At 46.8% G+C, this 12,928-nt stretch overlaps 4 protein-coding genes across 4 annotated transcripts; 1 reads left to right on the top strand and 3 right to left on the bottom strand.

Moving 5' to 3' along the window:
- Positions 1–75: 75 nt before the first annotated feature.
- On the top strand, positions 76–653 carry F4813DRAFT_389971 (YggU-like protein; the record flags this gene model as incomplete). Its single annotated transcript, XM_049246937.1, has 2 exons — positions 76–282; positions 486–653. 2 exons carry the CDS (start codon positions 76–78, stop codon positions 651–653), a joined length of 375 nt encoding a protein of 124 aa, XP_049098968.1.
- F4813DRAFT_361258 (prim-pol domain-containing protein) lies at positions 420–2,727 on the bottom strand. Its single transcript, XM_049243511.1, has 4 exons — positions 2,344–2,727; positions 2,090–2,287; positions 1,578–2,024; positions 420–1,501 (listed from the first exon to the last, which is right to left on the bottom strand). Exons 1-4 carry the CDS (start codon positions 2,619–2,621, stop codon positions 868–870), a joined length of 1,557 nt encoding a protein of 518 aa, XP_049098967.1. The 5' UTR covers positions 2,622–2,727; the 3' UTR covers positions 420–867.
- Positions 2,728–3,228: 501 nt separating this feature from the next.
- Positions 3,229–5,761, bottom strand: F4813DRAFT_88035 (nucleotide-diphospho-sugar transferase). Its single transcript, XM_049248993.1, has 3 exons — positions 5,566–5,761; positions 5,428–5,484; positions 3,229–5,368 (listed from the first exon to the last, which is right to left on the bottom strand). Exons 1-3 carry the CDS (start codon positions 5,665–5,667, stop codon positions 3,338–3,340), a joined length of 2,190 nt encoding a protein of 729 aa, XP_049098966.1. The 5' UTR covers positions 5,668–5,761; the 3' UTR covers positions 3,229–3,337.
- A 3,092-nt stretch (positions 5,762–8,853) lies between these two features.
- F4813DRAFT_87904 (HSF-type DNA-binding-domain-containing protein) lies at positions 8,854–11,574 on the bottom strand. The gene is made up of 7 exons (XM_049248992.1): positions 11,131–11,574; positions 11,028–11,044; positions 10,871–10,943; positions 10,670–10,810; positions 9,723–10,610; positions 9,466–9,661; positions 8,854–9,404 (listed from the first exon to the last, which is right to left on the bottom strand). Exons 1-7 carry the CDS (start codon positions 11,188–11,190, stop codon positions 8,890–8,892), a joined length of 1,890 nt encoding a protein of 629 aa, XP_049098965.1. The 5' UTR covers positions 11,191–11,574; the 3' UTR covers positions 8,854–8,889.
- Between the last annotated feature and the right edge of the window lie 1,354 nt (positions 11,575–12,928).

Genomic DNA, 12,928 nt, shown 5'->3' with positions numbered 1-12,928 from the left:
CCAAGCAACAAAAAAAATAAATAAAAAAATAAAACAATATCAATCAGAACACAGCTACAAAGCTACAATGAAAACATGGCCGCCCGCAACGCCATAACCCTGATCCAGAAGTCCAAGCCTTCCTCGCCCGAGATACTACAGCTGCGGTGCCACATACGGCCCGGCGCAAGCAAAGTACGGGAGGGAGTTGCCGCCGTCACAGATGAATCCGTCGAGCTGTGCGTAGCCGCTCCGCCGCAGGACGGCAAGGCAAACAAGGCCGTTATTGAGATGTTAAGCGAGGTAAGCGATATCAAGAACAACTTTCCACATGGTGTAAATATCATATCTCTTTCCTGTATATACGCAGTGTAGGTAGGTAGCTTATAAGCCTTCTTGGGCTGTTGTGTTCTCTAGGCTGTAGTATAAGATTTTCTTGTTGTATCAATATAGAACGTATTAATTATACTTGATAGGTAAGACTTCATCTAACAACACGTCTCCAGATCCTAGGCGTCGCAAAGTCGGACTTGCAGATCACCCATGGGATGAAGAACAAGGATAAGACCATTAGCATCGCAAGCGCCTGCTTCCGGCGGGACAAGGACGGGGAGAGCGATGAGGACCTAATAGCTATGGTAAAGCAGAAGCTCCTCGGCCAGGAAGCATCGTAAACGCAAGTTGCGACAAGGGCGTCAAAAAGACCAACAGTTTGATGGTATGATTCATGCCCCAGCCTCAAATAATGTAAAATGCCCAAACTCCATGCCTATGTCATAGTGCCGAGTGTTTACCAACAAACCATAACAACCAAAATAGCTGAGAATATCAAGTTTATAATCTCTCCTATAACAGGCATCTATCTTAGGTACCTACCTAGGTACCTAATTAGAATTCCATCGCTTCGCTCTCCTCCCTCTCGCGCTTAATCTTTGGGTCCCGCTCGTCTTTCATGAGCGCCAACACGAAGCTCCGGAAATACTCGACATAAGGCCGCAAGCTCGTCTTCTCCCAGTCTTGAAGGTTCTTCACCTTGTCTTCAGAGCCATCCTCCCCGTCATCAGTCTTCCACGTGTCGATCTCCTCTAGTAGTCCCTGCACCGTCGGCACTCCGAGCGGGTCGAAGTCCTCCAGCTTCCGCGTGTCTATCGGCACACACACTCGACCCGTGCCCGGGTGTACAACGAATGGTGATTTCAGTAAATGGTTTAGTTTCTTGCTAACCTCGATATCGAGGCGCGGGTATGTGTACTCGAGAACTATGTCTTGCTTGGCATCTAGCAGCGCTTTCGTATCAAGGTTCTTACCACCGCTCCCTGAACGGGCGAGCGAGTCGATATCAGCCCATTTCGAAGTGCTCGCACGGCCAGGCGAAGAGTCCCATTTCTTGCGTAAGCTGTCGTTTAATGCTTTATCGGGGAGCAAGGAAAGGAGATGCTCTGCCCGTTCCGGCGATGCCCATGGGTCTTGTGCCTCTAGGACGTCTTCTTGGAAATGGGGGGCTAGAATATTTAAACTCCGACTGCAGAGAAAGTGTTAGTAGATGCTCTCACTCTCACTCTCAGTATGGGTTTGAAAAAGGACAGAAGTAGACGTACCTTAGATGCGGGTGTAGTGGCCGCCATATATTAACCTTCTTCCCACTCTGCGCGCCACCACGGATTACTTCGAGATATCCCGCAATAGCCCTACGCTTCTGGTCGTCCATCGTCCGCGCCTTCTTATCGCATACCCAAGCGTGCGCGCCTCTTCGTCCTGAGTAAACCCACATGATGTGTTTGAATCCAAAGTCGTCGCGTAGGGCCACATCCACTACTTTGATAGCCATGGTGATGAACTGCCAGCAGCGATTGCATATGTTCGCCTTATCGCAGCACGTTCGGATGTCATCGTAGTCTGTTAAATCGATATCGAAGCACAGCTCTTTAGACAGCGGCTTAAACGCGTTCGAATTCCGCAACGTCTTGCGCTCACGAGGGTTTGTAGTGTATACAGGTCCGATTTCGAAACGGGACGGTAACAGACGTAGTACGTCTTTTCGAAGTCTACAGCAGACACGATGAGCCGCAGTGTAGGAGATGGAGATAAATCGATATCGAAAGCTACTCACAAGTCGGCACTAGGAAAGGAGTTATATCGCGAATATATATCATTCTGTAAAGTGAAGGCAAATTCGCGATGACCGAAATCGTTGGTAGGAGTCGGGCTATGATTAAGCCACTGGAATAAATAACGCCAAGGGAAGAATCGTTGGTAGAACATGCGCATGATCTCAGGGTCTGAAGCCTTCATAGATACGACCCTATCGCTACATTATCTGTTAACGTACGTGCTCCTCTAGTCGGGGCGATTCGATTATCTCACATGGGCGATGCTGGAGCCTCTGGGGAGCTCGAGAACTTATTTTCGGCTGGCCGTGAACTGGGGAATTCATCGTCCGAGTCTACGTCCGCAAATAGTTCATCTAGCTTGACGTCTTTTTTGTCCTCCTCCTTTACGGGAACTGGCAATGCATTTGTTTCCGCCATAGTAATATCATTGTCAGTGTCTTGACTCTCGTCAATTCCAGTAGGGGCGTCGGCCATGGTCTCTTCGGCGGTGGGATTTTGGTTATCGGTCTCAGGCGATATTGAGTGAGGCATTTCGGTAGAATTAACTTGACGACACTTTATAAATTTAATTCAACGCGGTCATTATTCCAATCAGCATTGTTGTCTAATAAGGATGGATATAAATTGATAGATGGAGGGGCAAGTTTAATTGTTTAATTGTTTAATTGAAAGATTGGGATGTAAGCGCGTTAAGACGCGTCTTCGCGTTAATCGCATAACGCGTACCAACTTATAGTGCTAACATCTAAACCCCGCCAATAGCATAGAACCTTTCCAAGCTCAAAACATCCAAACCCAGAACATTCAAGCTCAAAAACCACAATGTATATGTCACCCAAGTTATGTACCTGCTATCCCTACGGTGATAAGTTTGCAATTTTACTGTTCTATTCTCATCATGGCTCAATCTATGTTCAGAATAGAAGAACCATATATCAACTTCTTGCTATGACTACCGATAGCAGCTCGCTGCTAATCATCCCATACATATATTTCAACGCAATCCTAAATCCCTTACGAACCCCCTAGCATTGCCCCGGATGACCCTAAACCATATCCTCGTAGGATTCATGATCACCCCCAAAGCTAATGGGTTAATATTAGAGGCGGCGCGCAGTCCCAGGCCATAACCCCGTTGCTTAGTATAGCATACTGTTGGCGCCCTAAGGTATTTCAGCGTGCCGATAAAAAGAGCGTCGGTCCAGTTCACCTCACATGATATTATGATGGCATTACAATTATGTGCATCATTCATCGTCGTCATCCTCCTCGCTTTCCTCGTCGGCGTTTTCAAGCCACTCAACTAGTGCCTGGCATTTTCCCCGTACCTCCGACATCAAGCCGTCCTCCTTACCCCTATCATCTTCCCACCAACCTAGGATACCCTCTTCTTCAAGGATATCAAGATCGTACATCTGCTGCAGCATAGCAGCAAGGAGATTGCCAGTTTTAGAAACTTCAACGAATCTGGAACTACTCACGCACGCTTTCTGCACTGCTAGCGCGAATTCGACTTGTTCTGATACGGAATGATCACCAACGCCAACCTCCAAGACGAAGCTTGTAGCACCTTCTCGTGAAGTAAGCACTTGCTTAGCAGCTTTTGACGGTTCCAAAGCGTCATTCTCGGAATTTATAAGCTCAACCGCGCGACGAACAAAGGCCGTCGCAACCGCCTTCCTCATAGCGGTATCAGACGCGTTGTTGGCAAGTCGCAGTGACATGAACTCAAGTTTCTCTGATTCGAAGTTGCCCGATATCCCGCGGAGAACATCCAGCAGCCCATGAACAGCGTCCGAATGAAAAGAGGAAAATGATTGGCCTCCTGAATCATCGGAAGCGAAGGAGGAAAGTCGCGATCTCGAGGTAGGATGACTAGCACTGGGCGATATTGGGCCCAACTCATCGTCAGACAAATCATCGTCATCCGCGAGCGTCGAGATAGAAGAATCGGAGAGGTCAAGATCTTCGAGAGAGTATATAAGTGATTTTTGCAATCTCGATGGGTCATCAAGGTCCGTCTCGTCATCTTCGAAATCCTCAAAGAGTGCCCCCTTGCCACCAGAACCGACAAATTCGGGCTGTGCTGATACGAGCTGTCCACCACGAGAAAGAAGGGATAACATAGTAGCAGGCTTGACGTCCGTACCATCCCCCAAGTGTACCCCAAACGATACCAGCGCGCCTTCGTGGACGGAGGTATTCTTACCCAACACTCCTCTCTCAGCTACAATCGCATGGTCCACTATAGCCCCATCATTAACCGTAGTATCATCCCATATGAAGCTGTTGGTAATTCGAACGTTGCTACCAATTTTGCAATTCCGGCCAACGATGCTATTTTGTATAGCGCTCCCGGGCCCAACATGGGTATCCTTTCCTAGGACTGAATCGAACACTTTGCTTCCAGACTCAATTTCGACGTCATCCTCCCGATACACATTATTACCTTGCGATTGATAGGAGTGTCCTGGTAGGAGATTACATTCAGGTGTGAACGGATAGGTCCAGCCACTCAATACATCTCGACTGATCGCATCGTACATCTGAAGGTTCCTGACACGCGCGCTGTAGCCCTCATTAACAATTTCGGTGTGGATCATCTTCCCGTTCAGCTCCCAGTCCTTCAGTACACCGTGGAGAAAGTTGGCCCGGGGGAGTTCGTAGTCGAAACTTTCAGACCATAAGGCGAGCACATCTGGTGTACATATGTCAATCTCGGCATCAATCAGGTCCGTCCGGACTTCTGCTTCACGGTTCTCAAGTATGCTAGGATCGAGGGTAACGTAGCGATCAGTCTGTAACGGGTGTATCTCTTCGTAGTGTAAGCATCGCTTGGCGTTCGGGTCGATTATAAATGCCGGCGTTAGCCCCTTGGTCTTAGTATTGTGCTCCCCTTCACCAGCTTCGCGCAGCACCAGAGTCATACACGAGTCTCGATTCGCTTCCCGGCGAGCCCTGTGCGCCTCCAAAGCTGCATCAAGGGAAATATTGGAAACAAGATCCCCATGTACCAGTATGAAATCCCCTCCAATGATGTTGCGCTTGTCTAGATCTCTAAGAAAATCGCCAATAGACCTAGCATCGGCAACACGGATAAATTCAAGGCTGGAGAACGGACAGGACCTTGAGTTAGGGGACCATCTCGAGTCGTGGACGTATCGCTCGATCTGGTCATGATGGGCTCCACAGTATATAAAGACTTCCTGCACGCCGTTCATAGCAAGGAACTCGAGGGTGTACTCAATGAGAGGCGTATTGGCGAGTGGGAGGAGACACTGCCGGGCTCAGTTAATGATCAAAAACAAGCAAAACTAACCTAGTAAAATGTACATACTCTTGGCCTCTCTACAGAGAACGGGAGGAACCGGGTCTGAAAGGAATCTGCTATGAGCTAGACAGACAGAAGCGCATATACCGCGTTAGCCCTATGATAGCTCTCATCGATGCCCCGCGATGCTTGGGAAATACATACCACGGCTTGAAGAACATCTTCTCTCTTGTCTTCAGCTCCTGGCTTGCTTGCTTTTTTCCCTTTTGTCGCGGCACCGCCTCGTGCGGCTTTATTTTGCGACATAGCGGCCCAATTCGCACTGTTGTTGGCGGTGTTGTGATGGTGAACTCGAAAGTGCTCATTTCGGTTTTAATTTTTGGAAATGGAAAATGAGTCAAAGGCCGGTTGATCGATGGAGGGGCAGAGGGGCAGCTACGCTTGTACTGTTATACTGGTTATTATGATATCTAATCATATAGCAATATCGGGTTATGATTTTTCATAAATGCGGGACCATGCGGATCTTCAGTACAATCGTTATAATGCATTTTTACGTTTTGCTAGTCCCGTTTGACTGTCATCTTGAATATAATTAATAATTACAACCTGAAATCTAACAAATACATAACATTGAAGATAAGGTATACAGGTATGTTAGGGAACCTATCTCATAATTAAAATTTCCTACTGCAAATTAGTCATATCCATGCACCTTTATCAATAAGCTGAAGAGCAGGCCGCATAATCGGGTATATACACCAAAGAACTATGACTCGCCCTCGAATCAATCATTAAGATATCACCCATACCCAGGAACGCTCGAGGTTTAATAGCAATGGAAGCAGTATAACCTGATGGTTACTTAAATACCTAGCAATAGCAAACAATATTAAGGTACGAAGTACGATGATATTGGATCCTAGCTATCAGCCCGGCATCTCTAGGCCGATCTGTTAACCAATACGTTCCTTTGTAGATGTTGGAGGTTTACCTTCCAATAGCCAACTTCTGAGTTAGGATACGAAAAGGCTACATGTGTTGCTGATCAGCGTGATTATGTATGCATACCTGGCATACATATATGTCCGGGTGTATAGTCCACCATGGATCAGGGACGGTCTAGGCCAGGCGACGCAGGGGACAACAGTAAGAGTGGGCCAGGGTAGAATGACTGCCGTGTAACAGACAACGGTCTAGGCTATGTAGAATTCTATGTAGAATCCAGACCTCAAATCAGACTTCGTCAGCTAACCCCCTGGCCGCAGACGCAGCTCGGACCGTTACTTCATGCGGCTTGCATGCCTACATACATACATAGTGTATGTAGGCGCATGTGATGTGTGTCGTGTATGTATGGGCATGTATGTATGTATGTACGTAGGGTACCAGCATGTTTTAAGGTCTCGATTAGGGTCTCGATCTTGTAGACCTAGCTTAGATAGGAAATATAGTTAAGCTACCCGGCTTGGGATTTGCCCGCGTTCTTGCTGCCAGCTTATGAATGAGTAGCCTCATCTGTTTCGTATCGAACCATTCCTACCGAGCATACCGAGCATACCGACGTATGTATGTACCTAATGTATGTACATATATCTCCATCAGCCCTATGGTCTTCCATGGAACCCGGTTAGATCTAAAAGCAAATCGCAACTGCTGACCCCTTGTAAGCCCAAGTATGGGGTCGTGCCCATAAATCACGTTTTATATCTTCGAGTAGGTCTAGCCGTATGTGATCTACTCCAGTCCGGCGTTAAACCCGTTGAGAGTCTCGTCGTCAACTAGAGTACGGTGCATTAATCTGGAAAAACTGTAACGCAAACACATACAATGTATGTATGTATGTAAAGAACAAGGTTCAGGGAGTCGATCTGTACCAAAGCTTTCGTAGTGTGTAGTGTGTAGTATATACATAGTAGTGTATAGTGTTAGGTATGTACTTTCAGGGGCTCTCCCCATGTTTCCCAGAGGCTAAACCGCAAAAGTAGTATTAATAAGATCTTCCTATTAGTCCATAGGGGTCTCGTTCCTTAAGATCGAGCGTCTAGATCAGCAGATCATGTCACCACGTGCAGGGAAATAGGGACGGGGCCCTTCTAAAGCCAACGAATATTTACATACGTGGATTCGATGGCATTCTATGTAGGCTGACCTAGGGGCTGCCTATCATAATATATTTTTTGAAGATCGGCTAGTTTTCTTTTCTTCTTCTCGCAACGTTCGATTGTTTGCTGTCACAAGTTAATCAAGTTTGCCGGCGTACATACATATAAGGTACATATGGGAATACTAAAAACTCACCTAAGATACTATCACATATGAGTTCACATATGTAAAAAGGTTAATACATCTAGCGGAAGCCCGGGATGACTCAATACCTAATCTACCTAAGGTTTGCTTTCCGTACTTTTTAATGTTTAATTCTCTAAAGTTTAAATCCCGTTTGTTTTCTTATCTTGATACATAAGTACATGAGGAACAGCACGTCTATAATTACCTAGGTATGTATATAATGTTCCTTTGACATTTCGTTCTTTCCATTCCTGTATGTGCCACTCCTCCGGTATTATTTGCGGGTTCCTGCCGTTAGATCTTAGCAGACTGCAAGTGCAAAATTTAAACAAACACAAACGGAAAGCACTCTGGCCCTGGAAAGGATAAGGAGGCAGGTACAAATGATCCCAGTTCAATGTGTTTCACCTACATTGGATTTGCGCCGTCTTATTCCTTCGCTCACTCAACAACCTGAACGCCACTTTTTATTTCAGCATTCATCTCTCATCTCACAGAAAAAGAAAGAAAAAAGAAAAAAGAAAGACCTTACTTACATGATGATGCTAGCGATATTATAGGCGTTTGCCTATGCAGATACTGATGCTTATCGATCAAAGAATGTTTCATTATTCTTCTACACTTTATCCTTGAGTCGTTCATCGGACTTCGCTACCTTTCAAAAGGTAGAAACCCTCATCCACGATCCCCCCCCCGTCATCCAGGTAAAAAGGTACCCAGGCTCAGAGATACATGTAACTTTTCCTTTGGACGCTAGGGCCCAAGCAAATTTGAGATGCTGAACATGATCAGTTCTCAGTTCTCACATGACTTTCGTACAGAAAAAGGCATGGACTCATGCTACCCAAACATCAAACATCACGGAACCCCCCGACATGCCCAATCTAGCCTCAAACAAACCACTCTCCAACATCCTCCTCCATCTTTTTCCAGGAGCCATCTCTTGGCAGCCTGCTACTAATACACATGCAACCACGTTCTAGAAACATTCAAGGGGTATTCCATGATCTATCACGGAGCTTTATTCCACTCCGATTGCGACAAACAGACTTGACACAGCAACCAGCCAGATGCTTCCCATGCATAAGATATGCAGCGATACCGACGCTAATGGCACCTCGTTTCTTTGACGCACCGACGACCGTATTTCAGTGGGCCTGGTAACAGAATGACCAAAATATGCTGGGAATATATACAAGTTGGAATCACGATACCGATGGGAAATTACCAAAGCAGTTATTGGTTATAATTCGTCTGTGACGCGTATAATCGCTGTCGCTTCTCCGGTGGGCCGTCCGAGCGCTGCATACCGTCAGGCATCCTTTGCGGAGGGGGCACGCCCATCTGGGGTATCATCGTATTCGCATATTGCGGTTTCTGAGTCCCGCCTGGCGTTAATACCATCTGCGAACCGCTACCTGCGCCGAGGTACCCTTGGTCCTGGGCCATCGTCGGCGAAGCATGCGGTATCTGACCCGGGGAATGCCACGAAGCACTCGTGGCCGGCGACTGTATCGGGGTAGTATCAAACTTCCCAACGGGGCCAGATGACGCTGCCGATAACGGCGCCATTCCCATGCCCTGGTTTGAATACGGACCAGGTGTCGGTGGCTGGCCTGGAGCTCCGTTTGGATACATCGAGTCCATCATACTCTCCGGAGGGGGATTCCGCAGGAAATTAGCAAGATGCTTCCTGAGCTTACCGATCATTCCCTCCTTAGTGAATGGTTTGGCAAGTACGTCTCGCATACCTGGGCATGAAGTTAGTATCCCAGCAACGAAAACATACGGTCAAAAGTAGATTCTACTCACCCCAATGAAAGTACGTTTCGAGGTCTTGCTGGTTGATGTTGGAAGTCATGGCAATAATTGGCGTATTGGGTTGTGCTTCGCGGATCATGGCAGTTGCCGAGACACCGTCCAGTTGCGGCATGATGATATCCATAAAAATGAGGTCGTAGTAATGCTGTTTCGCATTAACTTTGTTCACAGCCTCGAGACCATCGCGCTGCATCGAACTGTTAGCCAAACACGTACTACTACACGAGTCGAAAGCTACAACTACGTACTGCAATCTCTACACCACAGTCATACTGGGCAAGGAATTTAGAGCCGATTCGAGAACATGTTCTATCATCTTCCACGAGAAGGACGACCGGTTTTTTAGACCCCCAAGGCGAACCATTTTGCGATGCAGCTCCCGGAGGGGTTTGTGAGTGTATAGACGGGCCGTTAAATTCGTGGCCAGGACCCATCGCATTGTCCTGTACCGGCCGATTATACGGAAGGTTGTTAATATGCTCGGCGGCGAAGGGGTCTATACCTACTGTTTGACCAACGGGGTATACAAGATGCCGCATGTCATTCAGAGGGTCATGCAGGAATGGATTTACACCACCTACGCCAGGCGGTCCCATCATCCCCGAAGATCCAGCAGATTCAGGAGAACCGCCTACTTGGTGTAATTGGACAGACATTCGATTCAGATCCCGGTCTGCAACATGATCTACCTGGAGGCTGTTTAGAATATCGCGGGCTCGGCGTAGCTCGAGAGGCGACTCGGAGCCGTCTGACAAGAGATTAGAGGTGTTAGAAGAATATCCGCCTGCTGAGTGACCTGGATTTCGAGAGTCTTTCCTTTCCTGTTCGGCCTTGTTTAAATGGTTGATGAGTTCGTTGTGAACCTGGTTCTGCGCACGGACTAGCTTCTGTAGGTGAAGTATTTCATCTACGAAGATCTTATTCGCATTCACAATCTCGTGATACGATTCCTGAAGTTGCTGGACCTGCTGCTGTGTCGCGGCCAGCGTCTCGCTAAGAACAAGGACCTGTTGGTTAGAAACCCCGAACTGCTCCTCCGCGGCCTGAGCCTTCCTAGGTGCCGGGGCTTTTCGTCGGATATTATCGAGGTTGTCTTTCCTATCAGCCCGAAACTCGGGATGTTTGAATTCCCACGCCTATATACGCCGTTAGTATGTCCCGAGCTAGTATCTACACCGAGGGAGGCAAGTATTACAGATGCGCCATATGGGGATTGTCCATTCTCTTCATTATGCCGCACTTTATGGAAGTCGTATTTATTAAGTTGTCGAACAAAACTCGCAAAGTTGCTATGCTTGAAATGTTTTGGTAATATAGTTTTGGTAAATTTTTCATTCTACAAGCTAGAAGTTAACATTCGACAACAAACGACATGAATTAAAAACCGCGTATTTACCTCGAGAACGACAAAGCTGTCGCCTTCGTTGCCCCACCTGACTACCTCACTGTAGGCCGGATCCTCTAGCATCCTACAATAAAAATATACACGGTCAGTACGGAGTAGCAGAAGGTCGAGGCCGCCCGGTAATCATGTAGAAAAAGACGCGAGTTACTTGTATAATTTGCGAACCTGGAGTTGGGTAGGTTAGCGGGTTGCATATGCGACAAGCCGGCAACTGCAGACTCGAATATGAGACCATGATTATCAAAACTCACAAAGTCGCTCGAGTTATTACCTGCGCCCTGGGCCACAGCGGCCATGTCGGGTTCGGGCATGTTGGGCGATTGGCCTAAAGCCCAGTTGGCAATGATGCCGTCTTCAGCTGGTAAAATATATGTCTGGGCGCGCGTTAAGATGGGTAGTCCCGTATTGAGGTTAGGAAGAAGCTCGGACGGTGGCACGACGAGGAAGACGAGGACGACGTTGACGACGGTGCAACCTGATCTGGAACGACAGCTGCTCTACGCTTTACGTACTGGCTTTCGTGTTCGTGGCTCGTGGTTCGTGGTTCGTGATTCGTGATGTTGGAATACTTCCCCTCTGGGGTTGGTTGTGTCGAGCTGTTGGAGGTTGTGATGGTATGCGCTGTCCGTTATATCTGTATCTCCAAGTACCGTACAGACACGCAATCCACACGATAACAATAGCCGACTCTTTGCAGTCGGTCACCTTTTCCGCGGGTGTTGATATTCCGGCAATAGACTACGCCAAGGACAATGCAGCAGGCGACCAGCTAATTGTCAGTGTCTTCCTTTGGTGCTGAACAAGCACTGATGATGGTGTCCGCCTATAGAACTAGGTTGTGTCACTCAATTGGCAGGAAAGGTTTCTAGGACTCGATATGAAATACAAAAAATAAAAACCCAAAAAAAACCATGACGAGCTGACCCGAACTGGGAAATGTTTGAAGACTACCTAAATGGAGAATGAATTGAATGGATAAGGTGGGTGGGCGGAATTTGGGTACACCTCTCTCTTTTTTGGGGGCTGCCTGGCTAGGCTAGCTGTGCGAGGTTACAGTAATAATAATAATTATTATTATTATTATAAAAAAAGAGAATGCTTCAATTCATACATAATATGGGGGTGTCCTAGCAGAAATCCTGGCAGCGGAGAAGAGGTGGACTTGGTGGATAGGTATGTAGTGGATAATGGGTGGATAGTGGACCTCACCAGGTTAGGTATTTCGTGGTGTAAGTGCACATACCACATACCACATACCAAGAGAAAGATAATAAGATGGTATGGCTGACGGCAGCTCGGGGGTGTGAGCCAAGGGATAGCTCTTTTTTTTTTTTTTTTTTTTTTTTTTTTGTTTTTTTTTTTTTGTTTTTTTTTTTTTTTTTTTTTTTTTTTGGGGGGGGGGGGGGCAGGACTGCAACTAATTGAATTTGTCGAAGCTCCCGCTTTTGATGACAAAGAAATGTCGGTACAGATAAGCTACATCATCTTACTGCATGTGTCCACTGTTACTGCTGTAGAAACCGTATCTATCTGCATGCACGCTTTCTTTCTATAGGTGACAGAGCTCCCTCATATAGCCAATGGTGCACTTGAGGATTGTTATGACGAAAAAAACAACAATCACCTTTCGCCTGAATACGAGTTCCAAAAGAGATTCCTGATCTGAATTTTATATTGTGAGGCGAAGTTGATCTTGGGTATGTTTTACCTAGGTAGTAACGGGGTAGGCAGATGATAAAAGATTTAAGCGCTTTCTACGTGTAAATAGATAATCAAATTTAAAGACCATAAAGTTGTTGCAGGAAGCGAAGTAGTTTCTTTTTGAATAAACTGGTTGGTGGAGTGATGATGATATCTGCCCAGCCATTATCCCTGTTTATGTACCTATGGAAGTCCACTGTCTCCGCTATCGATACATAGGTACATTAGGTAGGTACATAGTCTATGTACCTTGACCTATCCTAGGCTGAGATTTACGAGATACGTACCATATATGGGAATTGAACTCGAAACATTCGTCTACCCTTGTCAGGCCACCCAAAGCTGACA

This window comes from Daldinia decipiens (genome assembly GCF_022478715.1).
Source record: "Daldinia decipiens strain CBS 113046 unplaced genomic scaffold F4813scaffold_19, whole genome shotgun sequence".
NCBI classification, from domain to species: Eukaryota; Fungi; Ascomycota; class Sordariomycetes; order Xylariales; family Hypoxylaceae; genus Daldinia; species Daldinia decipiens.
The sequence above is the reverse complement of the archived record's forward strand: the minus strand, read 5'-3'. Positions and strand labels throughout refer to the sequence as shown.

What these genes read in the sequence shown, in the direction of transcription:
- F4813DRAFT_361258 (XM_049243511.1), bottom strand. Translation starts at nt 2,621, where the DNA reads ATGCCTCACTCAATATCGCCTGAGACCGATAACCAAAATCCCACCGCC. An exon ending in TCCTTTCCTAGTGCCGACTT is followed by an intron (nt 2,025 to 2,089) that starts GTGAGTAGCTTT and finishes TGTCTGCTGTAG; the next exon opens with ACTTCGAAAAGACGTACTAC. An exon ending in CCACTACACCCGCATCTAAG is followed by an intron (nt 1,502 to 1,577) that starts GTACGTCTACTT and finishes CTTTCTCTGCAG; the next exon opens with TCGGAGTTTAAATATTCTAG.
- F4813DRAFT_88035 (XM_049248993.1), bottom strand. Translation starts at nt 5,667, where the DNA reads ATGTCGCAAAATAAAGCCGCACGAGGCGGTGCCGCGACAAAAGGGAAA. An exon ending in AAGATGTTCTTCAAGCCGTG is followed by an intron (nt 5,485 to 5,565) that starts GTATGTATTTCC and finishes CTGTCTGTCTAG; the next exon opens with CTCATAGCAGATTCCTTTCA. An exon ending in TCTCTGTAGAGAGGCCAAGA is followed by an intron (nt 5,369 to 5,427) that starts GTATGTACATTT and finishes TGAGCCCGGCAG; the next exon opens with TGTCTCCTCCCACTCGCCAA.
- F4813DRAFT_87904 (XM_049248992.1), bottom strand. Translation starts at nt 11,190, where the DNA reads ATGCCCGAACCCGACATGGCCGCTGTGGCCCAGGGCGCAGGTAATAAC. An exon ending in ACTGTGGTGTAGAGATTGCA is followed by an intron (nt 9,662 to 9,722) that starts GTACGTAGTTGT and finishes AGTTCGATGCAG; the next exon opens with CGCGATGGTCTCGAGGCTGT. An exon ending in CGAAACGTACTTTCATTGGG is followed by an intron (nt 9,405 to 9,465) that starts GTGAGTAGAATC and finishes CTTCATGCCCAG; the next exon opens with GTATGCGAGACGTACTTGCC.